Source organism: Capra hircus, chromosome 10, assembly GCF_001704415.2.
Source record: "Capra hircus breed San Clemente chromosome 10, ASM170441v1, whole genome shotgun sequence".
Lineage (NCBI taxonomy): Eukaryota > Metazoa > Chordata > Mammalia > Artiodactyla > Bovidae > Capra > Capra hircus.
In genome coordinates this window covers 888002-913973 of record NC_030817.1, presented here as the reverse complement: position 1 = coordinate 913973, position 25972 = coordinate 888002, and the positions used below count along the sequence as shown (strand labels likewise).

The 25972-nt window shown below is 47.5% G+C and overlaps 1 protein-coding gene and 1 long non-coding RNA gene across 7 annotated transcripts in view; both read right to left on the bottom strand.

Annotated features, from left to right (window-relative positions):
- Nucleotides 1-25972, bottom strand: part of TTC7B (tetratricopeptide repeat domain 7B) — a 272717-nt gene that overhangs the window by 183151 nt on the left and 63594 nt on the right. For all 6 annotated transcript variants that reach the window (XM_018053841.1, XM_018053837.1, XM_018053838.1 and 3 more), the window contains exon 4: nucleotides 16530-16660. In XM_018053841.1, coding sequence (XP_017909330.1) covers nucleotides 16530-16660 — 131 coding nt within the window. The remainder of the gene's footprint in view (nucleotides 1-16529; nucleotides 16661-25972) is intronic.
- LOC108636918 lies at nucleotides 854-2547 on the bottom strand. Its single transcript, XR_001918633.1, has 2 exons — nucleotides 1045-2547; nucleotides 854-968 (listed from the first exon to the last, which is right to left on the bottom strand). It is a non-coding gene; the product is annotated as an uncharacterized LOC108636918 (long non-coding RNA).

The following is a 25972-nucleotide window of genomic DNA, read 5'->3' as shown; positions in this document are numbered from 1 at the left end:
AGGGCAAGGGGAAGGCTGGCTCTTGTCCACTAGTGCTCTTAGAACTCTCCACGGTCCTGCAGCCTGGACCCAGCCAACCTGCGGGGAGTGGCCCATCTGTTCCTTCCTGAGTGAGTTTTGGTGCGTTGTGTCTCTCAGAGAATTTGTCTATCTTCTATAAATGACCAAGTTTATTGGTGTTAAAGTTGGTCATAATTTTCCCTTACAACCTTTTAATATCTATAGACCTATAGGGCCTCTTTTTTTATCTGGGTATTGATAATTTATATGCTCTCTCTTTTCTGGTTCATACTATTAATGGTTTACATAAATTTTATTGATCTTTACTAAGAATCCATTTGTGGTTTTACTAGTTTACTGTTTATCTGCTTTCTAGTTCACCAATTTCTGTTTTAATCTTTATATTCCCTTCCTTCTGCTTATTTTGGTTTTAACTATTCTTATTTTTCTAGTTTCTTGAGCCAGAAACTTAGATCATTGATTTAAAATTTTTCTCCTTTCTACTGTAAAAATTTAATGTTATAAATTCTTCTATACATTTTGTTTCATATATACCGTGAAGCTCTATTATTGGGTATGCATACTTTTACGATTATAATGTGTCATCGACGAGCTGACTCCTTTCATTCCGTAACCCCTTTTGTCTGCTGTAATGGTTCTTGCTCCTAATCCTACCTCAGGATATAATACAGCCAGTCCAGCTTTGCTTCGATTATTGTTGGCAGAGCGTGTCATTTTACTTTTTGTCTACCTATGTATTAACACTTAAATAGTTTCTTGCAGATAGCATATAGTTAGGTCTTACTTTTTTGTCCAGTCTGAAAATCTGCCTTTTAATTGGAGTGCTTAGACAATTTACATTTAATATAATCATTGATGTGACTGGAATCATCTTGCTAATTGCTTTGTATCGTCTCCTATGTTCTTTTATTTACATTTAATATAATCATTGATGTGACTGGAATCATCTTGCTAATTGCTTTGTATCGTCTCCTATGTTCTTTTATTTACATTTAATATAATCATTGATGTGACTGGAATCACCTTGCTAATTGCTTTGTATTGTCTCCTATGTTCTTTTTTTCTTTTCTTTTTTCTTTTTTTTTTTTTGGATTGATGATTCCATTTCATTCCCACTATCAGCTGGTTAATTATGTCTTTTTTTCCCTTATTTCTTAGCGGCTGCCCTAGGTTTTACAATATAGCTTTTCACAGCCTTTATCTAAATCATATTACACCAACTCATATCTAGTACAAACACTTTGGGCTTCCCTTGTGGCTCAGCTGGTAGAGAATCCGCCTGCAAGGCAGGAGGCCTGGGTTCGATCCCTGGGTTGGGAAGATCCCCTGGAGAAGGGAAAGGCCACCCCTCCAGTGTTCTGGCCTGGAGGGACTTCTGTCTCCTCCCCTGTCCTTGTTGCTATCATGGCCGCGAGTTTTACCTCTATGCTATAAATCCCACAAAACCTCATTAATATTTTAGCCTAGGCAGTCAGTTGTCTTTTAAAGGCATTCTATCCACCTCAGTGTGACGGTTTACGCAGCTCTTCATTCCGCTGCATGGGTCTGTATGTCTCCTTGCTTGAAGAATCGCTCCCACGTTTCTTGTCTCACAGGTGTGCTGGCGATGCATCCTGCCAATTTTTTGTTGGTTCCAAAAAAGTATCTTGTCTTTCCAGTGTCTTCTAATTTGCATATTATCTTCTGAGAATGCTTATATCGCTTATCTTTATTCTTCTGAATTTAAAGTTTCTCTTTCTCTGGTTGCTTTGCCTTCAAGGCTTTTGTCCTTGATTTACAACAGTTTGACTATGATGTGTCTAAGTGTGTGTTTGTATTCATGCTGCTTGGGGCTCTCTGAGACTCTTGGGTCTGAGATTCTTTGCTGCGCGTCAGTAATTCTGAAAACTTCTGAAGCATTTTCTCTCCAGATGTCTTTTCTCTCCCAGCTTCTCTCTCTTCTCCTCTCGGGGCAGCAGACACATGTGATGATCCCACAGCTCCTGGATGCTCTGCTCGTCTCTCCCCACTCTTCCTTTTCCTTTTGTGTTTCATTCGAATGATCTCTAGTAACCTGTCTTCACGTGAAAGTCTTCCTCGGCCGTGTCCTCGGCCGTGTCCCGTCGTCTGATAAGCTGTCAGAGAAGCTCTTTGTCTCCTACGTCACGTTTTGTTATTCCTAGCATTTCAGTTACATTTTTCCATAGTTTCCCTCTCCTTCCTGAAACTTCCATCTGTTCCTGTGTGTTACATATCTTTCCCACAGTACTCTAGCATGTAACTCGAGGATATTTTAAAGCTCCTGTCTGAGAGTACCTGGGTCGTTTCTGGCTTGGGTTCTATTTATTACTCTTCACAGTGGTTTGTTTTATTCCTGGTGGTGTGTATGTGTATATGTATTTTATAATTTCCATTTAATGTGGATAATCGTGTACAGAGAAATAAAGTGAGGTTGGGCTTCCCTAGTGGCTCAGATGGTAAAGCGTCTGTCTGCCATGCAGAAGACCCGGGTTCGATCCCTGGGTTGGGATAATCCCCTGGAGAAGGAAATGGCAACCCACTTCAGTATTCTTGCCTGGAAAATCCCATGGACCATGGAGCCTGGTAGGTTACTGTCCATGGGGTCGCAAAGAGTCAGACACGACTGAGTGACTTCACTTCACTTCAGATAATATTTACACTTGAAAACGGGCGCTCCTTTTCTTTCATCAGGCCCTGAGTGTGGGGGGATCGAGGCAGCCTACTCAGCAGGTGGGCTGGAGTTGGGTCTCTTTGTTTCTACAGTTGCTTCCCATGCGCCACAGGCCCCAGCTCCTGCGGCACAGGGGTGCCACCTCGGGCCCCCTTGGGGCTGGGGTGCCGGGGATCCCCCAGTGCTTCTGTCCCACCCGCAGTGCTGAGCAGGCTCTGCCTGCTTGTGCTCGGAGCGGGCTTCTCCCACACTCACGCCCCCTTCCCGGCAGCGCTGTGCTGCTGTGCACCGCCTGGCGCCGCGCTTGTCCTGCGACTGTGCTGGGACGCGGCAAGTCTTGGTTCTCCTGGCCCAGGTAGGAAGGGTCCGTCCACCAGAACCTCAGAAGTGGGGCTCTCCACGAGGACCCCTTTCCAGCATGTCTCTCCTAGCCCCTAGAATGCCCTCCTGGGGGAGGAGCCACCTCACTTCCACCACCAGACACCGTCTCAGCGTGATTACTTTCTTGGAGCCCAGGTTCAGCACAAACTGAAGCCTCTATTATCACCCCCTTCGTACAGAGTTGGCCCTGCTCTCCCCACGGGTTCCACGCCTATAGACTCTGGGGGACGACTGCAGTGGTCCATCTTATATACGGGGCTTGGCCATCAGCGGATGCTGGAATCCACAGGGGGCCCTGGAGGCAATGCCCACAGATACCGAGGGGCTGACCGCGCTGTCGTCCAGTCCACCGTCCAAATCAGACGCCGTGGGCTGAGCCCTGACGCTCTGGAGCTCCCTCGCACCTGATCTATTATTATCCCCTCCTAATTATTTCTCAAATGTGCGCACACATGCATTTCTACAACTACAGCCTTCATCACTTCCTATTAGCTTTCTAATAGCCTCCCAAACAGCCTCCACGCCCTCTCTAGCTCCTTAACCTCCTCTCCACCCTCCACAAGCAGCTGCATAGTTTTTATAACACACCCTGAATAATTTTTATAACACACCCTGGATAATTTTTATAACACAACCTGGATAATTTTTATAACACACCCTGGATAATTTTTATAACAACCTGGATCGTGTGACTCTCGAGTGCTTTCTCATCTCCGCTCGGTGGTCACTTCTCAGAAGGGCCTGCCCAGACCACTGCCATAAAGCAGATCCGTCTCTGTCACTCCCTCTCACAACATCCCGTTCTATTCCTCGGCTGCATTTATCAATGTATTTTTCCTTCATTATCGGCTTCTGCCTCCGGAGCTGCAACTTCTGTGAGGTCAGGGGCCACATCCACCCCGTTTACTAACAAGTTCAGAGTGTACCTCAGCGTCTGATGCAGGGTAAGCATTCACTACACAGAGTAAAGGTAGTGAATGAATAAAATACACAGTAAATAAATGAATGAATAACTTTGCAGGGACAATAAGAAGTGCAGGGGAAAATGTAATAAGAAAATAACCGATTATGCCTTAGGCACTCTGTAGGCACACAGGCTGCCTCATTAATTCACCCACAAAAACCCGCTGAAACGCACACCATTACTTCTTTTTTACTGAAGAGGAAACTAAGACTTTGCTCCGCCGAGCAAGTTGCCCAAATCACATTGCTAACAAGTGCCAGGGCTGGTGTTGAAACTCAGGTCCACCCGACTCTGCAGTCCAGCTCCTCCCCTTTGTTCTATTAACCTCTGTTTGCTTGGAAAGTTCAAAAGACAAGCGGTCAGAACTGCCAGGATGAGGCAGGCTGAGAAGAACGCAACGGGGAAGACAGAGAGGGAATAGCTCAGCTCTGACTTTGCCCTGAAGTCTAAGCATCTCAGACTTAATCCCTTCCTCACAAAGAGCCTCTAACACATGGGTCTGGGCAGCAGCATTGTCTGGCAGTATTGAAGCCACCACTTGTTCTGTGGATAAACACTTGCCTGCGAGAGGACTGCCAACAAGTATCCTTAACAAGTACAGCCTGCTTTGGCAGAAGCACACACCCAATGCCTGAGGAAGCGTGAAAGCAAGCGGCCAGGGCCAACAATTTTAGGTCAAAAGGCCCAGGCCCAAGGTCTGGTTCTGACAGTCCTCACCACGTCTGGACTTAGGACAAATCCTTTGATCTTTCAGATGTTCAGTGTTTTCATCTGAATAATGGGGATAATAATACATTACATTGTGAACTGCAAACGGAAAGCTTAACGAACACACAGACATTATAATCCTTATTGGAGATCTAATAAAGTATCGCCTTCAAGCAGGAACAAAATGAGGATACTGTCCACCGCCTTTACATTACCACAGTTTTAGGAAAGTCTGGAGACAGCGCATGAAAGAGAAGCAAGGTGGAAAATCCAGAATGCAAGAAAGACTAAGAACAACAGCCTTTCCTCGGCCCTGTGTTCATATTCTTAGAAAAATGGGGGGAACCCACTCTGTTTTTACAGAGGAGTCCAGCTTTGCGGCTAATTGTCCCGCATGGCCATGCTTGCCGGCCTTCAGGTTCGGCTCAGGGGTCATCTCTTCCAGGAGCCGTCTCTGAACTTCCACGCTGGTCTGAGGCCCTGCTCTGGGCTTGCAGAATTCTCTGAGGGTTCCCCACGAAGCAGCCCACACACTGTTCATGGACCAGTGTCCTCAGAAAACGCTACGTTTCCTAAGGACACACTCTATGGCTAATTCATTCTCCAGCCCCTTGGGTCAAGAACAGCGTGCAGGACAAAGGAGGCACTTATCAAATACTTTTGTAATTGAGCTGAGAAAAATCTAAGTCTTGCTATATGTTAAAAAAGGAAGAAAAAAATGGCCCTATACACAAAGCAACACAAACAGAAAAGACCTGGGAGTGTAACAGCTCTACTGAAATCTGTAAAACAAAGGTCTTGCAAAATGGAAGGAGGCACCACGGTCACAGATGCGTGAAGACTGAAAGTAATTCTCCAAACCAGTGCATAGAGTTAATGGAAATTCAACCAAGTCCCAACAGAATTCTTCTAGAACAAATTATTCTAAAATACATTTAGAAGTATCAACAGAAAAGGACAAAGGATATCCTAAAAAATAAGTAGAAGACACTCCTTGGAAGGAAAGTTAAGACCAACCTACACAGTATATTAAAAAGCAGAGACATTTGTCAACAAAGGTCTGTCTAGTCAAGGCTATGGTTTTTCCTGTATGGATGTATGGATGGGAGAGTTGGACTGTGAAGAAAGCTGAGCACCGAAGAATTGATGCTTTTGAAGTGTGGTGTTGGAGAAGACTCTTGAGAGTCCCTTGGTCTGCAAGGAGATCCAACCAGTCCGTCCTAAAGATCAGCCCTGGGATTTCTTTGGAAGGAATGATGCTAAAGCTGAAACTCCAGTACTTTGGCCACCTCGTGCAAAGAGCTGACTCACTGGAAAAGACTCTGATGCTGAGAGGGATTGGGGGCAGGAGGAGAAGGGGACGACAGAGGATGAGATGGCTGGATGGCGTCACTGACTCAATGGACATGAGTCTGAGTGAACTCTGGGAGATGGTGATGGACAGGGAGGCCTGGCGTGCTGCGATTCACGGGGTCGCAAAGAGTCAGACATGACTGAACTGAACTGAACTGAACTGAATCCTTTTAGATGTTAAAACACACCATAAAGAAGTACTTAGTAAATAGTGTCATGCTGGTTCAGTATAAAATTAGCAGAACAAAACAGGAAAGCCGGAAATGACTACTGTGTCTAAAATCTTACTAATGCCTTAAAATACATGACAGAAAATATGAAAATGGAAAGATAACATCTTCTTAAAGTGGCTCTGAAATTTGAGGAAAACATCAATTTGGAGTCATATCTAATGTTACACACAAAAATAAATCTCTCCAAGAAGATTTTGGAAATTGAAAGTTCTTTTTAAAAAATATGGAAAATGGCTGAAAACTTTTTAAAGGCTAGAGAAGGTTTATCCCAATATTTCAGCTTTAAAACTATGAAATAAATGTAATAAAAAGATAATCAGATTCAACTAGTATATACAGATTTAAAATTTATGAACAATTTGAAAATGGAAAATTACTGATTGGGAAATTATTCAGAGCTAACTTGATAAAGGGTTAACATACTTATGATGTGAAAGCTTTATTCAAATTATAAGAATAATACTAAATCCAAAAATCAGACAAAAAGTATAAAGAGACAAAAAAAGAAATATAACAAGGTTAAACATACAGTTATCACATGACCTAGCAATTCTACTCCCAGGAATATACTCAAGAAATATGAAAACATTTGTCCACACAAAGTGTTATATGCAAATAGTTACAGCAGCATTATTATAACAGCCCAAAGTAGAAACCATCCAAACGCTAAATGATAGCATGATGAATGGATAAACGCAGCGTAGCGTATCCTCACAGCGGCACAGTGTTTGGCTTAAAAAGAAATGAAGTAGCGACGTGTGCCGCAACCTGGATGGAACACGGTGCTAAGCCAGAGAAACCAGTCAAAACAGACCCTACGCCACAAGATGTGATTCACGGGGAAGGCCAGGACTGCGAGTCTGCAGAGACTGCGGAGAGTGGCAGCGAACGGGTGCAGGGTTTCTTTGGGGGTAATGAGAATGTTCTGGAATTGAATAGTGGTGATGATCACACAACTCGGCGACGACCGGGAACTGCTGAATAGAACGCTTTAAATGGACAAATTCTGTGGTGGGTGGATGGTGCCTGAACAACGCTGCGATTTAAATTAATATAGAAAAGAGGGCTATGAGCAAGTAGATGGAAAGACTTTTAACCTGACTAATAGGAAGCGCAGAGCAAAACCGCAAGGTACGGTTTTTACCCAGCACGTTGGCAAAGGAACTTTAAAACAACTGTGACCCTGTCGAGACTGCAGGCTCCCCTTCTGCACTGCCCAAGGTGGGAGAGGTCAGTGCCACTCGCAGAAAGCACCTGCGCGCCGGGTGCAGTGACCAGAATGCTAGCAATGGCCGCACCTCCGGGAACCGGCCCTTGGGAAACAATGGAGAGCGAAGGAAACGTGGCCTGAAGGAAGGTGACCTCACAGGTTATGACTATAAAGACAGCTTATAAAACAGGCTGTCCCCGGCTCTAAGTGAATTACATCACAGAGGCCATCCCCTTAGTAACATGTTACATAGGCATGAAAATACAGTTTTTCGTTTGGTTTTGGTTTTGGAGAAGATTTTTTTGATGCAGACCATTTCTGAAGTCTTTACCGAATTTGGTGCAATGTTGCACCTGCGTTATGTTTTGGGTTTTGGCCACCAGGCAGGGGGGACCTTCGCCCCCCAACCCCGGATCAAACCTGCGCCCCCTTCCTTGGCAGGCGAAGTCTTCACCACTGGATGGCTAGGGAGCACCCCTCTTTGAAGTCTGGACATAACGTTGCTGGAAAAAGACAGACACAGAACATGTTAACGCTATAAAATTATGAGGCAGACTGACAAGCGCGTATAGAGAGGTACAATCAGCTCTGCTCTTTTCTGGCTTCTAGGCTTAGACGTGCCTCAGCCGCCTTTCCCCGCCAGGGAGGCGGCAGGCTCGCGTCAGAACAGCATCCCGGCGGTCACCCGGCGTTTCCTTGCGGAAGAGCTTTGCTCCGTGAAGCCTGCTCAGGCTGCAGGGAGCCGGCGCGAGAGGGAGAGGGAGCGGCGAGGCCCGGGGCGCAGCCAGGCGGCCCGCGCCAGCCCCTGCCTTCCCATCAGCGCCACCGAGGCCTTCTCCCCGGACCGCCGCTCCACTTCCAGACACACGGTGGCCTTCGCCCAGTCCAGCGGCGAATCCGCCGCCCCGCCTGTCACTGCGCCCTCCTGCAGGGAGGCCTGGACCACCCGGGGCGGACCGCGGGCCAGGCCACGACCCCGAGGAGCAGAGGGCTTCCGGCCGGCCCGCGACGTCCACGCGCCAGCTGCTGCTTCTCCACACTCCAGGGCTGGAACGGCCCATGAAGGGATCTGTGGGTGTCCCGTAACAGCCTGAACTGCTTTTCTAAAACGGGGTGTAAAGGAATGAACCGTCAGCAGGTCAAGTTCCAGCCGGGCACAGCTCCTGCTCAAGAAAGCCAGCCCCGGCCGGCCGATGCAGGCCGAGGACAGACGGCTGATTCCCCGGCCAAAAGCAGGGCTCGTGTTATCAACGGTGGGCGAGGGTGAAGTCATCTTTATTCCTGTCACGGCACCCCGAGAGGCAGGTCAGTTTATTTCCTGTTGGCCTAATGCCACCATCTGAAGGTAAACTAATCAAGGCATTTCCAACGATCCTAATTCGATTCATTTGATTCAGGTATTCCATATGCATAAATCTGAAGGGATCTTGTATTCCCCTTTGGAGAACAAACTGTCAGAGAAGATTATTAGCAGATGTCTCCGTGATGTGGCAGGGACGACTCTGAACAAACACTCCGTGCTCGGCTCTCAGGCTCGCCGGGCTCCTGCGGCCCCGCCTCCACGCCTGGAACAAGCAGGCCGGCTCCTCCGTGCAGAGCCCTGTCACACCGGTGGAAAGCACTGGAGGCCCGCTGGCTTTCCCCCCAGACAAGGCAGGCGGTATTAACCCTGCCATGAGGGTGGAAAGCTGAAGCTCACAGATATAAACGACCCGGCTAAGGTCAAGGAGCCAGGTGAACAGAGATTCAGAACCCAGCTATGATGGGGACTCCAGGCAAGATGCTGTACATTAGCTTCCAGACGAAAAACAAAAGCAGCTTCTGAAAAAATTACTCAATAAGCATGAACTCCTTATCACCAAATTCAGACTTAAATTGAAGAAAGTAGGGAAAACCGCTAGACCATTCAGGTATGACCTAAATCAAATCCCTTATGACTATACAGTGGAAGTGAGAAATAGATTTAAGGGCCTAGATCTGATAGACAGAGTGCCTGATGAACTATGGAATGAGGTTCATGGCATTTTACAGGAGACAGGGATCAAGACCATCCCCATGGAAAAGAAATGCAAAAAAGCAAAATGGCTGTCTGGGGAGGCCTTACAAACAACTGTGAAAAGAACAGAAGCGAAAAGGAAAGATATAAGCATCTGAATGCAGAGTTCCAAAGAATAGCAAGAAGAGATAAGAAAGCCTTCCTCAGCGATCAATGCAAAGAAACAGAGGAAAAGAACAGAATGGGAAAGACTAGAGATCTCTTTAAGAAAATTAGAGACACCAGGGAACATTTCATCCAAAGATGGGCTCGATAAAGGACAGAAATGGTATGGACCTAACAGAAGCAGAAGATATTAAGAGGTGGCAAGAATACACAGAACGGTACAAAAAAGATCTTCACAACTCAGATGATCACGATGGTATGATCACTCACCTAGAGCCAGACATCCTAGAATGTGAAGTCAAGTGGGCCTTAGAAAGCATCACTACGAACAAAGCTAGTGGAGATGATGGAATTCCAGTTGAGCTCTTTCAAATCCTGAAAGATGATGCTGTGAAAGTGCTGCACTCAATATGCCAGCAAGTTTGGAAAACTCAGCAGAGGCCACAGGACTGGAAAAGGTCAGTTTTCATTCCAATCCCAAAGAAAGGCAATGCCAAAGAATGCTCAGACTACCACACAATTGCACTCATCTCACATACTAGTAAAGTAATGCTCAAAATTCTCCAAGCCAGGCTTCAGCAATACGTGAACCATGAACTTCCTGATGTTCAAGCTGGTTTTAGAAAAGGCAGGGGCACCAGAGATCAAATTACCAACATCCGCTGGATCATGGAAAAAGCAAGAGAGTTCCAGAAAAACATCTATTTCTGCTTTATTGACTATGCCAAAGCCTTTGACTGTATGGATCACAATAAACTGTGGAAAATTCTGAGGGAGATGGGAATACCAGACCACATGACCTGCCTCTTGAGAAATCTGTACGCAGGTCAAGAAGCAACAGTTAGAACTGGACACGGAACAACAGACTGGCTCCAAATAGGAAAAGGAGTACGTCAAGGCTGTATATTGTCACCCTGCTTATTTAACTTCTATGCAGAGTCCATCATGAGAAACGCTGGACTGGAAGAAGCACAAGCTGGAATCAAGATTGCCGGGAGAAATATCAGTCACCTCAGATATGCAGATGACACCACCCTTATGGCAGAAAGTGACGAGGAACTAAAAAGCCTCTTGATCAAAGTGAAAGAGGAGAGTGAAAAAGTTGGCTTAAAGCTCAACATTCAGAAAACGAAGATCATGGCATCCGGTCCCATCACTTCATGGGAAATAGATGGGGAAACAGTGGAAACAGTGTCAGAGTTTATTTTTGGGGGCTCCAAAATCACTGCAGATGGTGACTGCAGCCATGAAATTAAAAGACGCTTACTCCTTGGAAGAGAAGTTATGACCAACCTAGATAGTATATTCAAAAGCAGAGACATTACTTTGCCAACTAAGGTCCATCTAGTCAAGGCTATGGTTTTTCCTGTGGTCATGTGTGGATGTGAGAGTTGGACTGTGAAGAAGGCTGAGTGCCGAAGAATTGATGCTTTTGAACTGTGGTGTTGGAGAAGACTCTTGAGAGTCCCTTGGACTGCAAGGAGATCCAACCAGTCCATTCTGAAGGAGATCAGCCCTGGGATTTCTTTGGAAGGAATGATGCTAAAGCTGAAGCTCCAGTACTTTGGCCACCTCATTGGAAAAGACTCTGATGCTGGGAGGGATTGGGGGCAGGAGGAGAAGGGGACGAACGAGGATGAGGTGGCTGGATGGCATCACGGACTCGATGGACGTGCGTCTGAGTGAACTCCGGAAGATGGTGACGGACAGGGAGGCCTGGCGTGCTGCAATTCATGGGGTCGCAAAGAGTTGGACACAACTGAGCGACTGAACTGAACTGAACAGAACTGAAATTATTGAACATTTTACATAAAACAGCGTTTTTAAAATACTCTATATTTCTACGTAAATATCTGAAATCTTCGAGGGTTGGGAAAGACTCCGCTGCCAGGGGACAGGAACAGATAAAGCCAACAAAACAGACATTGACTGGGCTTCCCTGGTGGCTCAGCGGTAAAGAATCCACTTGCCAACACAGGAGACAGACGTTCTACCCCTGAGTCGGGAAGATCCCCTAGAGGACAAAAGGATACAGCCCCTCCAGTGTCCTTGCCTGGGAAATCCCATGGACAGAGGAGCCTGGCAGCCTACAGTCCACAGGGTCACAGAAGAGCCAGACACGACTTAGTGACTAAAGAAACAAGCAACCAGCCCCGGGACGCACGCGAGCTGACCCGGCTCCCGCGCACGGCAGCCGCGGAGCGATTCTTACCGCTACTGTGACAGCTGAGGATTCGAGGGCAGCACAGGGAGGCTGGGTAGCTTCCCCGGGACCCCGCAGCTCCGGGGTGGCCAGGCCAGGATTCCAGGCCGGGCTGGTCAGTGCCCTGCACCCTGCTGCTCGTCACAGCACAAGCCAGCCACCAGCGGGGAGGGGGCCAGCCCTGCGCAAAGAGCCTCTGCCCTTCAGGAAGCAGACAAGGCTAACATCACTGAACACAACCGCTTTCAGAAAAACTCAGAATGAGGCTGTGTCAGAGCCGCAAATCGGTGGCTCTAGATTATGAAGAACCATTTTCCACAACATTCCAATTTGTCCTCAAACGTTCTCCTCCAGGCTTATCCTTGCTAGTGAGTGATATTAAGAGCCAACCCTAATAAATAAAATGCCCAGAGGTTCTGGCACACAGAAGTTGCTTCGCTATGGAATGGCTGGGAAATGAGGCGGAAGCCACTGCAAGACTGCCCTTGCCCAGAGAACTAGCACGGGAACGGGGCATGTGGGGTTTCCTACCTGAAAGGGTCGCCCACCCAGAAAAGTAAAGCACCGTTTGCCTAGCTGGCCCCAGTCTTTCACTTCTTTCAGATTTTTCTTCCTAACATTTATTTTCAATTTAGCCTAATTCTTAAAAGTTATTTAAGTTTAAAAAAAGGTCAAATGGGCAGCTTCTGCAGAGCACCCACTGTCTTGCCTCAAAAAAGCTCTTGAACATTCCCCAAGCCCCAGTGGCCACTTACGGAAGGTCATCTTTCCTCCAGATTTCTCATTAATCACAGATACTTTCTGAGCACCTACCACGGTCAAAACAGATGTCTGGTTCATTCAGCCTCTCTCATTGCTAACACTGAGGCTTCCTGGGCCTGCGGTGGCCCAAAGTGGCATCTGATGAAAGAAAACGCATCCTGGAAAATCAGAGTCAGAAATGGGGACGCCACCAACATACTCTGAAACTGAACCCTGAGCCAAGTGATGCCGCTTCCCCCACGCTCCTAGGAGCATGGCTTGCTCAGTCAAATACTTACTGAGCACTTTCTATATATAAGGGTGTAAGAACCATAGCATTCACGTTTATGGGCAGGAGGCCGGGATAATGAGGCGATGATGAACTAGGTGTCAGAAGGGCTGAGTTCTGATCTAAGCTTTGGCCCCAACTTCCTGTGTGTCCCTGGGCTCTCCGTTTCTGGGCCTCCATCTTCTTCTCACAGTCTAACATCCTGTGATCACTCTTTTCTCAAAATCATGAAAAATATTTATTTTAAATCCTACAATTATATGGAAGAGGAACTAAAGAGCCTCTTGATGAAAGTGAAAGAGGAGAGTGAAAAAGTTGGCTTAAAACTCAAAATTCAAAAACTGAAGATCATGGCATCCTGTCCCATCACTTCATGGCACATAGATGGGAAAACAGTGGAAACAGTGACAGACTTTATTTTTTGGGCTCCAAAATCACTGCAGATGGTGACTGCAGCCATGAAATGAAGACACTTGCTCCTTGGAAGAAAAGCTATGACCAACTTAGACAGCATAATAAAAAGCAGAGACATTACTTTGCCAACAAATTTTGTCCAGTCAAAGCTATGGCTTTCCCAGGGGTCATGTGTGGATGTGAGAGTCGGACCATGAAGAAGGCTGAGCGCCGAAGAATCGATGCTTTGAACAGTGGTGCTAGAGAAGACTCTTGAGAGTCCCTTGGACTGCAAGGAGATCCAACCAGTCCACCCTAAAGGAAATCAGTCCTGAATATTCCTTGGAAGGACTAATGCTGAAGCTGAAGCTCCAATACTCTGGCTACCTGATGCAAAAAACTGACTCACTGGAAAAGACCCTGACGCTGAGCAAGATTGAAGGCGGGAGGAGAAGGGGACGATAGAGGATGAGATGGTTGGATGGCATCACCAACTCAACGGGCCTGAGTTTGAGCAAGCTCTGGGAGATGGTGAAGGACAGGGAAGCCTGGCGTGCTGCAGTCCATTGGTTGCAAAGAGTCAGACAAAACTTAATGACTGAACAACAGCAAGGATTATATAAACCTCCTTGATGGTCGGGCTAAAGAACCCAGTGGTGAACAGGTGGTTCCAAATGAATACAGGAGGCAGTACACCCAGATCTGCCAATCCCCACGTCACTAAAGACACACAGATGAACCTCCTTTCTCCAAGCCGGGAGGAGGTGGCCGTACCTTGACAACAGGAGTGAAGTACAAACTAAGGGTCCATGAGTGTCAAGGACTTTGCAGGTCCATGAGAACCACTTGGCTGGGGCCAGCCGACGTCTCTGCTGCCAGGAACTGGCTATCAGGGAGGCGGACGGTGAAAGCCGTGCGCATGTTAGAAGCAAGCTGCACGATCATTTCTCTAAAGATTGTATCATAAATTCTGAACAACTAATCCCTTTCTCACGCAGACTTCTGACAGAACAGCATCTTGGCAAGACAGCCAAGTATCCTCCTGAATTCCTGGAATCGTGAGCTACGGTTCATACTCCATCCTGGTGTGGGCCAGGCCAGACACCTCTCCCTCGGCCTCGCCCCCGCTTCTCTGAAGCTCTCACCGTGCCTGATCCTGAAAGGTAATTCTGATCCTCACCACACACATCAACACATTACAGAAAGGAGACTACTTCCAGTCAGTACATTTACAAAAGACAAAAGCTGTCAAGACCTTGGTAGTCCTTCCCTATTCTGATCCCTGATGGTTAAGGACCTGCCAGCAACGCAGGAGACCTGGGCTTGATCCCTGGGTCGGGAGGATCCCCTGGAGAAGGAAATGGCAACTCACTCCAATACTCTTGCCCAGAGAATTCCATGGACAGAGGAGCCTGGCGGGCCACAGTCCACGGGGTCAGAAAGAGTCGACACAACTGAGCAACTAACATTCTAACCCTTAAGCAGACAGAGAGCCCATAAATGGATGGGAAACAAGACTCTGACCAAACCCAGAGTCTCACAGAATTTCTAGTCACTTCAAACAATCTCGCAGGAAACACTTCTGAGTCTGAAGGGGGATATACCAGGATCGAGCCGTGGTAAGAATACCAGGAAATGCTGGGAGGGCCAGACGTGGCTAGGAACCGCTGCTCTTGGTAAAATGTGTCATTTTTGCAGGAATGGGATACGTCCCTGCACCTGGGTTATGTGTCTTTATTGACACGGCCTTGTACAGTCCCCACAGGAACTCCGTGCAGTGGACACCCATTATCTTGCTCCTTTTCCAGATGGGAAGTCGAGGCTGAGAAGTGACAGAGTAACCACAAAGGGCAGAGCTAAAAGACAGGGATCCTTCTGAACAGAAGCTGCCCACACCTCGCCAGCCTCAGCCAGCCTTCAGCTTCCTCGGCCTGAGGGTGCGCGCTCAGGGCCCCTTGCTCACACGTTCTCTGCTCACGAGGCCCCTTGCTCACACGTTCTCTGCTCACGAGGCCCCTTGCTCATGTGTTCTCTGCTCAGGGCCCCTTGCTCACACGTTCTCTGCTCAGGGCCCCTTGCTCACACGTTCTCTGCTCAGGGCCCCCTGCTCACGTGTTCTCTGCTCAGGGCCCCTTGCTCACACGTTCTCTGCTCACGAGGCCCCTTGCTCACGTGTTCTCTGCTCAGGGCCCCTTGCTCACACGTTCTCTGCTCACGAGGCCCCTTGCTCACACGTTCTCTGCTCACGAGGCCCCTTGCTCACACGTTCTCTGCTCAGGGCCCCTTGCTCACACGTTCTCTGCTCACAAGGCCCCTTGCTCACACGTTCTCTGCTCACGAGGCCCCCTGCTCACATGTTCTCTGTTCACACGGCCCCTTGCTCACATCTTCTCTGCTCACGAGGCCCCTTGCTCAAGTGTTCTCTGCTCATGCGGCCCCCTGCTCACGTGTTCTCTGCTCAGGGCCCCCTGCTCACGTGTTCTCTGCTCACGAGGCCCCCTGCTCACGTGTTCTCTGCTCAGGGCCCCTTGCTCACATCTTCTCTGCTCACGAGGCCCCTTGCTCACATGTTCTCTGCTCACGAGGCCCCTTGCTCAAGTGTTCTCTGCTCACACGTTCTCTGCTCACACGGCCCCTTGCTCACGTGTTTTCTGCTCACGTGTTTTCTGCTCACGTGGCCTTCTGATCAGCTGTTGGTTTCATTCTCCACCTCATCAGTGAACCACTGACTGTTGGGAGTAACCCATCCCAGATGACCCGGGGATCCACCACCTGCTCCCAGGTTGGTGGAGAGTCCCCACAGACCTCTGGCATGACCACTGAGCCTCCCAAACCCCAGATGTACTCTGTGTTGGTACACAGTCCATGAACATAGTCCATGTACATACAAACACAGCTCAACCTGTTTTGCCTAAGAGAACAGGGATGATCAGCCAGCTTCAGGGCACTGAGGGCATAAATAGATGTATACTGTCACTTCTGTTCAGAGGATGTTAAAATGCTTCCCAAACACTGACCTGTCTATTTTCACAAGGAGCCACACTCACCAGCGTATTCTCCTTAGTGTTTAAGAATATAAGCAAAGCTTTGCACCCAGAGACAGACAAGTTGAAGGCTTCCAGAGGTTGGTCACAGTTCTGTATGATGTGGTTTGAAATTTTAAAATATTACCAACTGAACAAACACAGGATCCTCACTCACCCTTTCTATCTCCTGGAGGTACAGGAGGGCAATGTCCCCCGCCTTCTCATAGCAGGTGATGATGTCCTGCTCCCGGTCCCCGCGGAGACTACTGGTAGAAGAAGAAATAGGCAACTTCTCTAAACAGAGTCCTAAAAGAAATCAACATACAAAAACTGGGTGAGTTGTTTTTTATGGGAATTTTTAGTATACTCTAGGGGGTCGCACAGAGTCGGACACGACTGAAGCGACTTAGCAGCAGCAGCAGCAGAGAGCCAGATACTATGGGTGAAGCAGATTCTCTGTCCTCTCTAAGGACAAAATGGAACATCAAAACAGAACACCAGAAAGAAAATCCAGAGGTTACGGACCAAAGAGGCCCCTCAGTATACAGAAGGCAGCATTTCACGCTGACATCCAGGCTGGGAATTTGATCAGGTACTTCACCAGGATCCCATTCAGACCTAACAGAGTTTCTCATTCAACCGTGCCCCGAGATCCTTAAAGAATTTTGTAAGTAAGTACAGCGAGGCTAGGGCTTCTGAGGTGGCTCAGCAGTAAAGAATCCACCCGCCAAGCCGGAGACATGGGTTCGACCCTTGGGTTGGGAAGATCCCCTAGAGGAGAGCACGGCGACCCACTCCAGTGTTCTTGCCTGGGACGTCCCAGCAGACAGAAGAGCCTGGCGGGCTACAGTCCACAGGGTCACAACCAAGCTACAAAGCAACAAGCAAACAGCTAGGCGAACAGCACAAAGCAAGGGAAAGAACACCTCGTATCTTCTACAATGTACGCTTAAGCGACTGAATATAAAGCATTTCTAAATGCACTCAGGAGCCAGGAGTCAGTCACCAGGAGAATCTGCCAACTCTCGGCCTAGGTTTCTGCAGTAACAACACTCCAGACCAGCTCTCAGTTCCAGGCCAAGAAAACACCCAGAACCTTGCAGTGTGGGCCCTTCTTTGGAGATAGAGGAGATACTCCTTGCCAAGAGAGAGTTCAGGCCTGCGATGGGTTAGGAAAGCATGAAAGGCTGGAAAATGATGATGCCAAGAGGAGCAGCTGTTGCCTGAACCCAGCACCAAACTCAGCCGCTGTCCTGGGCAACCAGCCTGGGCCCGTCAGGCTCCGGGTCTCCGCCTGCAAGTGGAGGCAGAGGGGGAGCCCCACAGGGAGGGTGTGCGCTGCGCCAAGCACCCTGGGGTACAGGGAGACACACACCGTGCACACGTGCCCCTCCCTGCAGGAGTGTGAGAGAGGCGTCCACACTGACCGAGCCAGGACCTGCAACCGGAAGGGGCCGGAGAGGCTTCCTGGCAAACGCTCTCATTTCATAGATGAAGAAGCTGAGAACCATCGAGGGACAGGAGGAGACTTGCCCCAAACCTGACAGGCAGTTCACAGCACAACAGAGGGCAGAACCCGGGTCTTCAGCCTCCAAAGCTCCTCCTCCTACCTACTAAGGGAGCTGCTGACTTTCAGAGTAGGGACCACTGCAGAGAGGGGACCAGACGAGCCCAAGGGCAGCGAGTGACCCAGAGCCCCTGCGCATCACTGTGAGAACGGCCCCCTCCCAACTGCCCTTAACAAACGACCGCAGTCCCCTGGCTGTCAAAGGTGACGGGAGACGCTGTGCTCCACGGGAAGGAGAAAAAGCACTTCCATCCGCAGGGAGCCGACACTGAGGGCGGCCTGCCTGGGAGCTTAGGGGTGACAACTTTGTCACAGAAGGTGTGGACCAGCCAAAGATTTTGCTACAGGCTAACAAAGACTTACTGAGGTGGAATCAGCATATTAAACACTGCACAGTGTTTCATCCTGATTTCTGTTGTTTTATTTATTTTTTACTAACCGAAGCCCATCGTTTACACTAGGGCTCACTCTTTGCCTTGTGCAGGTCTATGAGTTTTAGCAAGCAGAGCATCATGTTTCCACAATCACAGTATCACACTGATACCATCAAACCAATTCCGGGCCCTGAAAACGGGCTCTAGTCCTCCAGGCCTCCCTGAGCCCTGGCAACTGCTCATCTTTTCACTGTCTCTACAGTTTGGCTTTGTCCAGAATATCATAGAATTGCAATCATACAGTATGTAGACTTTTCAGACTGGCTTCATTCACTTGGAAATATGCTGCTAAGATCCCCCATGTCTTTTTGTAGGCAGATAGCTAATTTCCTTTTATCGTTAAGTCATACTCCATTTATTCATTAATCTGTTTCAAGGCATCATGGTTGCTTACGAGTTTGGGGAACTATGGGAAAGCTGCTATAAACATTCACGTGCAGGATTTTGGGTGCTCAACTCCACTGGGTAAATACCAGGAAGGTGGTATGGTGGTATGGTGGATTGTATGGTGAGAACATGCTGGTGAGAAATATCTAAGTAAATCTATTTCATTTACAGATAGCTTTGTAAGAACCAATATTACTTTATTACTTTTAGCTTCGTAAGAAACTACTAAACTAGTTGTCCTCCAAAGTGGCTGTGCTATTTCGCATTCCTACCAGCAACGAATGAGAGCTCCTATTGCTCAGCTTCCCTGCCAGCATTTGCTGTTGTCAGCTTTTGAATGTTGGCCCCTGATGTGCACAGTGGCGTCCCACTGCTGTCTTAATTGGCAGCTTCCTACGGACACGTGAGACCGATTTTTAACCCGTATTTGCCGCCTGTAAACCTTCTTTGGTAAAATGTCTGGTCAGATCTGTTGTCATTTTGTCAGAAAGATTGAGTTGTTTGTTTTCTTGTTGTTGACTTCTGAGTTCTTTATATATTTTGAATACAAGTCCTTTATCAGATATCTATTTTGCAAATATTTTCTGTCTGTGACTTCATTCTCTAAACAGTGTCTTTCACAGAACAAAAGTTGCTACTTTCCTTAAAGTTCAACCTGTCAATTTTTTTTTTCATGGATTGTGTTTTCGGCGTAGTCTCTAAAATGCCACTGCTAAATCCAAGGTCACCTAGATTTTCCTCTATGTTATCTTTCGGAAGTTTTATTTAGTTTGGAATTCAGATTTAGGTTTACAATCCACTGTGAGTTAATGTTTATGAGAGGTACAAGGATTTTTGTCCATATATACACATATATTTAGCATGTGGATGTCCCCTGTTTTTCAGCACCACTTGCTGAAGAGACTACCTTTCCCTCACTGAACTGCCTTTGTTCCTTGGCCAAAAGTCAGTTAATGACAGTTGAGTGGGTCTTTCTCTGGGCTCTCTATTCTGTTTCATTAATTTTTTAAAATGTTTATTTATTTGGCTGCACTGGACCTCGTGGTCGAGGCTGCCGAGGCCTTTGTTGCATCACGTGGCATCTTCGTTGCAGCTCATGGGCTCCCTGGCTGTAGCTCACTGGCTCTGCAGCTGTAGCTCACAGGCTCCCTGGCTGTAGCTCACGGGCTCTCCAGCTGTGGCTCACGGGCTCTCCAGCTGTGGCTCACAGGCTCTCCAACTGTAGCTCACCGGCTCTCCGGCTGTGGCTCACAGGCTCCCTGGTTGTGACTCATAAGCTCTCCAGCTGTAGCTCACAGGCTCCCTGGTTGTGACTCATATGCTCTCCGGCTGTAGCTCACAGGCTCTCCAGCTGTAGCTCACAGGCTCTGCAGCTGTGGCTCACAGGCTCTCCGGCTGTAGCTCACAGGCTCTCCGGCTGTAGCTCACAGACTCTCCAGCTGTAGCTCACAGACTCTGCAGCTGTAGCTCACAGGCTCTGCAGCTGTGGCTCACAGGCTCCCTGGTTGTGACTCATAAGCTCTCCGGCTGTGGCTCACAGGCTCTCTGGCTGTAGCTCACAGACTCTCCAGCTGTAGCTCACAGGCTCTGCAGCTGTGGCTCACAGGCTCTCTGGCTGTAGCTCACAGGCTCCCTGGTTGTGACTCATAAGCTCTCCGGCTGTGGCTCACAGGCTCTCTGGCTGTAGCTCACAGGCTCTCTAGCTGTAGCTCACAGGCTCCCTGGTTGTGACTCATAAGCTCTCCGGCTGTAGCTCACAGACTCTCCGGCTGTAGCTCACAGGCTCCCTGGCTGTAGCTCACAGGCTCTCTAGTTGTGGCTCACAGGCTCCCTGGCTGTACCTCACAGACTCTCCAGCTATAGCTCAGACTCTCTGGCTGTAGCTCACAGTCTCTCCGGCTGTAGCTCACAGGCTCCCTGGTTGTGACTCATAAGCTCTCTGGCTGTAGCTCACAGGCTCTGCAGCTGTGGCTCACATGCTCTCTAGTTGTGGCTCACAGGCTCCCTGGTTGTGACTCATAAGCTCTCCGGCTGTAGCTCACAGGCTTCCTGGCTGCGGCTCACAGGCTTCCTGGTTGTGGCTCACCAGCTTAGTTTCTCCACAGCATGTGGGACCCTGGTTCCCCTAAACCAGGGATTTGGGGATTGAACCTGCATCCCCTGCCTTGCAAGGCAGATTCTGAACCACCTAACCACCAGTGAAGTCCTTTATTGAATTTTTTGTCTATTATTTCAGCAGTCTTATGCTGTCTGGATTACCAATGTACAGTGTATCATTTTTAAGGAATAGCTCTATTGAGACCATAATTACACGGCATAAAACTCACTCATTTTAAGTAAAGTTCATAAAAATTAAATCTCATCTTTTGGGTTCAGTTAGCATGTTTTCAATGCTCATCCAAGTTCCGACAACATCGATTTCTTTTCACTGCTGATGATATACTGCATTTTATCTCTCCATCCGCCAGTAGTCGGCATTGGGGTTGTATCCCTTTCTGTCCATAATGAATAATGCTCTCATAAAAATGCAGGCATAATTTTTGTGTAAACATGTATTTTTAATTCTCTTGGGTAGATACCTAGAAGCAGAAGTGTTAGGTCAGATACAAAATTTACATTTAACTGTTTAAGAAACATGTCTTCTAAAGTGGCTATACCACTTTACATTTCCACCAGCGATCCATGAGGGTTCCAGTTTCTCCACATTCTTGTCAGCACTTGTTATTGTCTGTCTTATCACAGTCATCTCAGTAGGTGTGAAGTGGTGTCTCAGTGCGGTTTTGATTTGCATTTCCAAAAACTAGTGAGACTGACTCTTCATGTGCGTCTTCTTCAGCGAAATGTCTGTGAAAACCTTTTATGTGTTTTTCTTGGGTTGCTGGTTTTCCTGTCATTGAGCGTTCTCTATGTATTCCAATTACAAACCCTCTATCAGACGTGTGATTCGCAACTATTTTCTCTCAGCCTGTGATTTCTGCTACTTCCTTTTTTAAACGTTAGGGTGCCGTTGCTTTTTCCAGTGCTGTGCTCGTTTCTGCTGTACACGATGAATCGGCTATGTCCCATACGGATATTCCGTATGCATCTCTATGCTCCTTCCCTCCTAGGTCTCCATCTGCCCCCCACCCTCCATCTCACGCATTTAAGTCACCACAGAGCAGCAAGCTGAGCTCCCTGCGTGATACTGCAGGTTCCCACTCCATCTCTTTTATACATGGAGGTGTATATGTATCAGTACCAATCGCCTTTAACACGTCTTTTGAAGATTAGAAATTTTAAATTTTGATGCAGTCAAATGTATCAGTATTTTCTTTCATAGACTGTACTTTCGGTTTCATATCCTTAAAAGGTTACAAAGGTTTCTTCTATAAGTTCTTCTAGAATTGTTATATTTTCAGGTTTTACATCTAGGACTGTAAATTACCTTAAATTATGTTTTGTACATCTTGCAAGGTATGGATCAAAGTTTACTTCTCTGCCAATAGGTATCTGGATGTTGTGGTACAATTTACTGAAGCTTCTCCTTTCTCCACCAAATTGCCTTTCAGTTCAGTTCAGTTCAGTTCAGTCACTCAGTCATGTCCGACTCTTTGAGAGCCCATGAATTGCAGCACGCCAGGCCTCCCCGTCCATCAACTCCCGGAATTCACCCAAACTCATGTCTGTCGAGTCAGTGATGCCATCCAGCCATCTCATCCTCTGTCGTCCCCTTCTCCTCCGGCCCTCAATCCCTCCCAGCATCAGAGTCTTTTCCAATGAGTCAACTCTTCGCATGAGGTGGCCAAAGTATTGAAGTTTCAGCTTTACCATCAGTCCTTCCAAAGAACACCCAGGACAGACCTCTTTTAGGATGGACTGGTTGGATCTCCTTGCAGTCCAAGGGACTTTCAAGAGTGTTCTCCAACATCAGAGTTCAAAGCATTAATTCTTCGGCACTCAGCTTTTTTCACAGTCCAACTCTTACATCCATACATGACCACTGGAAAAACCATAGCCTTGACTAGACGGACCTTTGTTGGCAAAGTAATGTCTCTGCTTTTGAATATGCTATCTAGGTTGGTCATAACTTTCCTTCCAAGGAGTAAGCATCTTTTAATTTCATGGCTGCAGTCACCATCTGCAGTGATTTTGGAGCCCAAAAAAGTACACTGTTTCCACTGTTTCCCCATCTATTTCCCATGAAGTGATGGGACCAGATGCCATGATCTTCATTTTCTGAATGTTGAGCTTTAAGCCAACTTTTTCACTCTCCTCTTTTGCTTTCATCAAGAGGCTTTTTAGCTCCTCTTCACTTTCTGCCATAAGGGTGGTGTCATCTGCATATCTGACGTTATTGATATTTCTCCCGGCAATCTTGATTCCAGCTTGTGCTTCTTCCGGCCCAGCATTTCTCACGATGTACTCTGCATAGAAGTTAAATAAGCAGGGTGACAATATACAGCCTTGACGTACTCCTTTTCCTCTTTGGAGCCAGCCTGTTGTTCCATGTCCAGTTCTAACTGTTGCTTCGTGACCTGCATATAGGTTTCTCAAGAGGCAGGTCAGGTGGTCTGGTATTCCCATCTCTCTCAGAATTTTCCACAGTTGATTGTGATCCACACAGTCAAAGGCTTTGGCATAGTTAAGAAAGCAGAAATAAATGTTTTTCTGGAACTCTCTTCCTTTTCCATGATCCAGCAGATGTTGGCAATTTGATCTCTGGTTCCTCTGCCTTTTCTAAAACCAGCTTGAACATCAGGAAGTTTACGGTTCACGTATTGCTGAAGCCTGGCTTGGAGAATTTTGAGCATTACTTTACTAGCTTGTGAGATGAGTGCAATTGTGCGGTAGTTTGAGCATTCTTTTGCATTGCCTTTCTTTGGGATTGGAATGAAAACGGACCTTTTCCAGTCCTGTGGCCACTGCTGAGTTTTCCAAATTTGCTGGCATATTGAGTGCAGCACTTTCACAGCATCATCTTTCAGGATTTGAAACAGCTCAATTAGAATTCCATCACCTCCACTAGCTTTGTCCATAGTGATGCTTTCTAAGGCCCACTTGACTTCACATTCCAGGATGTCTGGCTCTAGATTAGTGATCACATCATCATGATTATCTGGGTCGTGAAGATCCTTTTTGTACAGTTCTTCTGTGTATTCTTGCCACCTCTTCTTAATATCCTCTGCTTCTGTTAGGTCCATACCATTTCTGTCCTTTATCGAGCCCATATTTGCATGAAATGTTCCCTTGGCATCTCTCATTTTCTTGAAGAGATTGCTAGTCTTCTCCATTCTGTTGTTTTCCTCTATTTCTTTGCACTGATCGCTGAGGAAGGCTTTCTTATCTCTCTTGTTATTCTCTGGAACTCTGCATTCAGATGCTTATATCTTTCCTTTTCTCTTTTGCTTTTCACTTCTTGTCTTTTCACAGCTGTTTGTAAGGCCTCCCCAGACAGCCATTTTGCTTTTTTGCATTTCTTTTCCATGGGGATGGTCTTGATCCCTGTCTCCTGTACAATGTCACGAACCTCCATCCCTAGTTCATCAGGCATTCTATCTATCAGATCTAGTCTCTTAAATCTATTTCTCACTTCCACTGTATAATCATAAGGGATTTGATTTAGGTCATACCTGAATGGTCTAGTGGTTTTCCCTGCTTTCTTCAGTTTAAGTCTGAATTTGGCAATAAATTGAGGAGTTCATGATCTGAGCCACAGTCAGCTTCCGGTCATTTTTGCTGACTGTTTAGAGCTTCTCCATCTTTGGCTGCAAAGAATATAATCAATCTGATTTCGGTGTTGACCATCTGGTGATGTCCACGTGTAGAGTCTTCTCTTGTGTTGTTGGAAGAGGGTGTTTCCTATGACCAGTGTGTTCTCTTGGCAAAACTCTATTAGCCTTTGCCCTGCTTCATTCCGTATTCCAAGGCCAAATTTGCCTGTTACCCCAAGTGTTTCTTGACTTCCTACTTTTGCATTCCAGTCCCTTATAATGAAAAGGACATCTTTTTTGGGTGTTAGTTCTAAAAGGTCTTGTAGGTCTTCATAGAACCGTTCAACTTCAGCTTCTTCAGCGTTACTGGTTGGGGCATAGACTTGGATTACTGTGATACTGAATGGTTTGCCTTGGAAACAAACAGATCATTCTGTCGTTTTTGAGACTGCATCCAAGTACTGCATTTTGGACTCTTTTGTTGACCATGATGACTACTCCATTTCTTCTGAGGGATTCCTGCCCGCAGTAGTAGATGTAATGGTCATCTGAGTTAAATTCACCCATTCCAGTCCATTTTAGTTCACTGATTCCTAGAATGTCGACGTTCACTCTTGCCATCTCCTGTTTGACTACTTCCAATTTGCCTTGATTCACGGACCTGACATTCCAGGTTCCTATGCAATATTGCTCTTTACAGCATCAGACCTTGCTTCTATCACCAGTCACATCCACAGCTGAGTATTGTTTTTGTTTTGGTTCCATCCCTTCATTCTTTCTGGAGTTATTTCTCCACTGATCTCCAGCAGCATATTGGGCACCTACCCACCCGGGAAGTTCCTCTTTCAGTATCCTATCATTTTGCCTTTTCATACTGTTCATTGGGGTTCTCAAGGCAGGAATACTGAAGTGGCTTGCCATTCCCTTCTCCAGTGGACCACATTCTGTCAGACCTCTCCACCATGACCTGCCCGTCTTGGGTGGCTCCACAGGGCATGGCTTAGTTTCACTAAGTTAGACAAGGCTGTTGTCCATGTGATTAGACTGACTAGTTGTCTGTGATTTGGTTTCAGGGTGTCTGCCCTCTGATGCCCTCTTGCAACACCTACCGTCTTACCTGGGTTTCTCTTACCTTGGACTTGGGGTATCTCTTCACGGCTGCTCCAGCAAAGCACAGCCGCGGCTCCTTACTTTGGACGAGGGGTATCTCCTCACCACCGCCCCTCGTGACCTTGAACGTGAGGTAGCTCCTCTCGGCCCTCCTGCGCCCGCGCAGCCGCCGCTCCTTGGACGTGGGGTAGCTCCTCTCGGCCGCTGCCCTGACCTCGGGCGGGGGTAGCTCCTCTCGGCCCCTGGCCTTGGGCGGGGGGTAGCTCCTCCTGGCCACGCTTCTGATGGTAATGGGAGTAGATAGGCTGCGACGGACCGCGCCGAAGCGGCCGAGAGGAGCTACCCCCGCCCAAGGTCAGGGCGGCGGCCGAGAGGAGCTACCCCACGTCCAAGGAGCGGCGGCTGCGCGGGCGCTGGAGGGCCGAGAGGA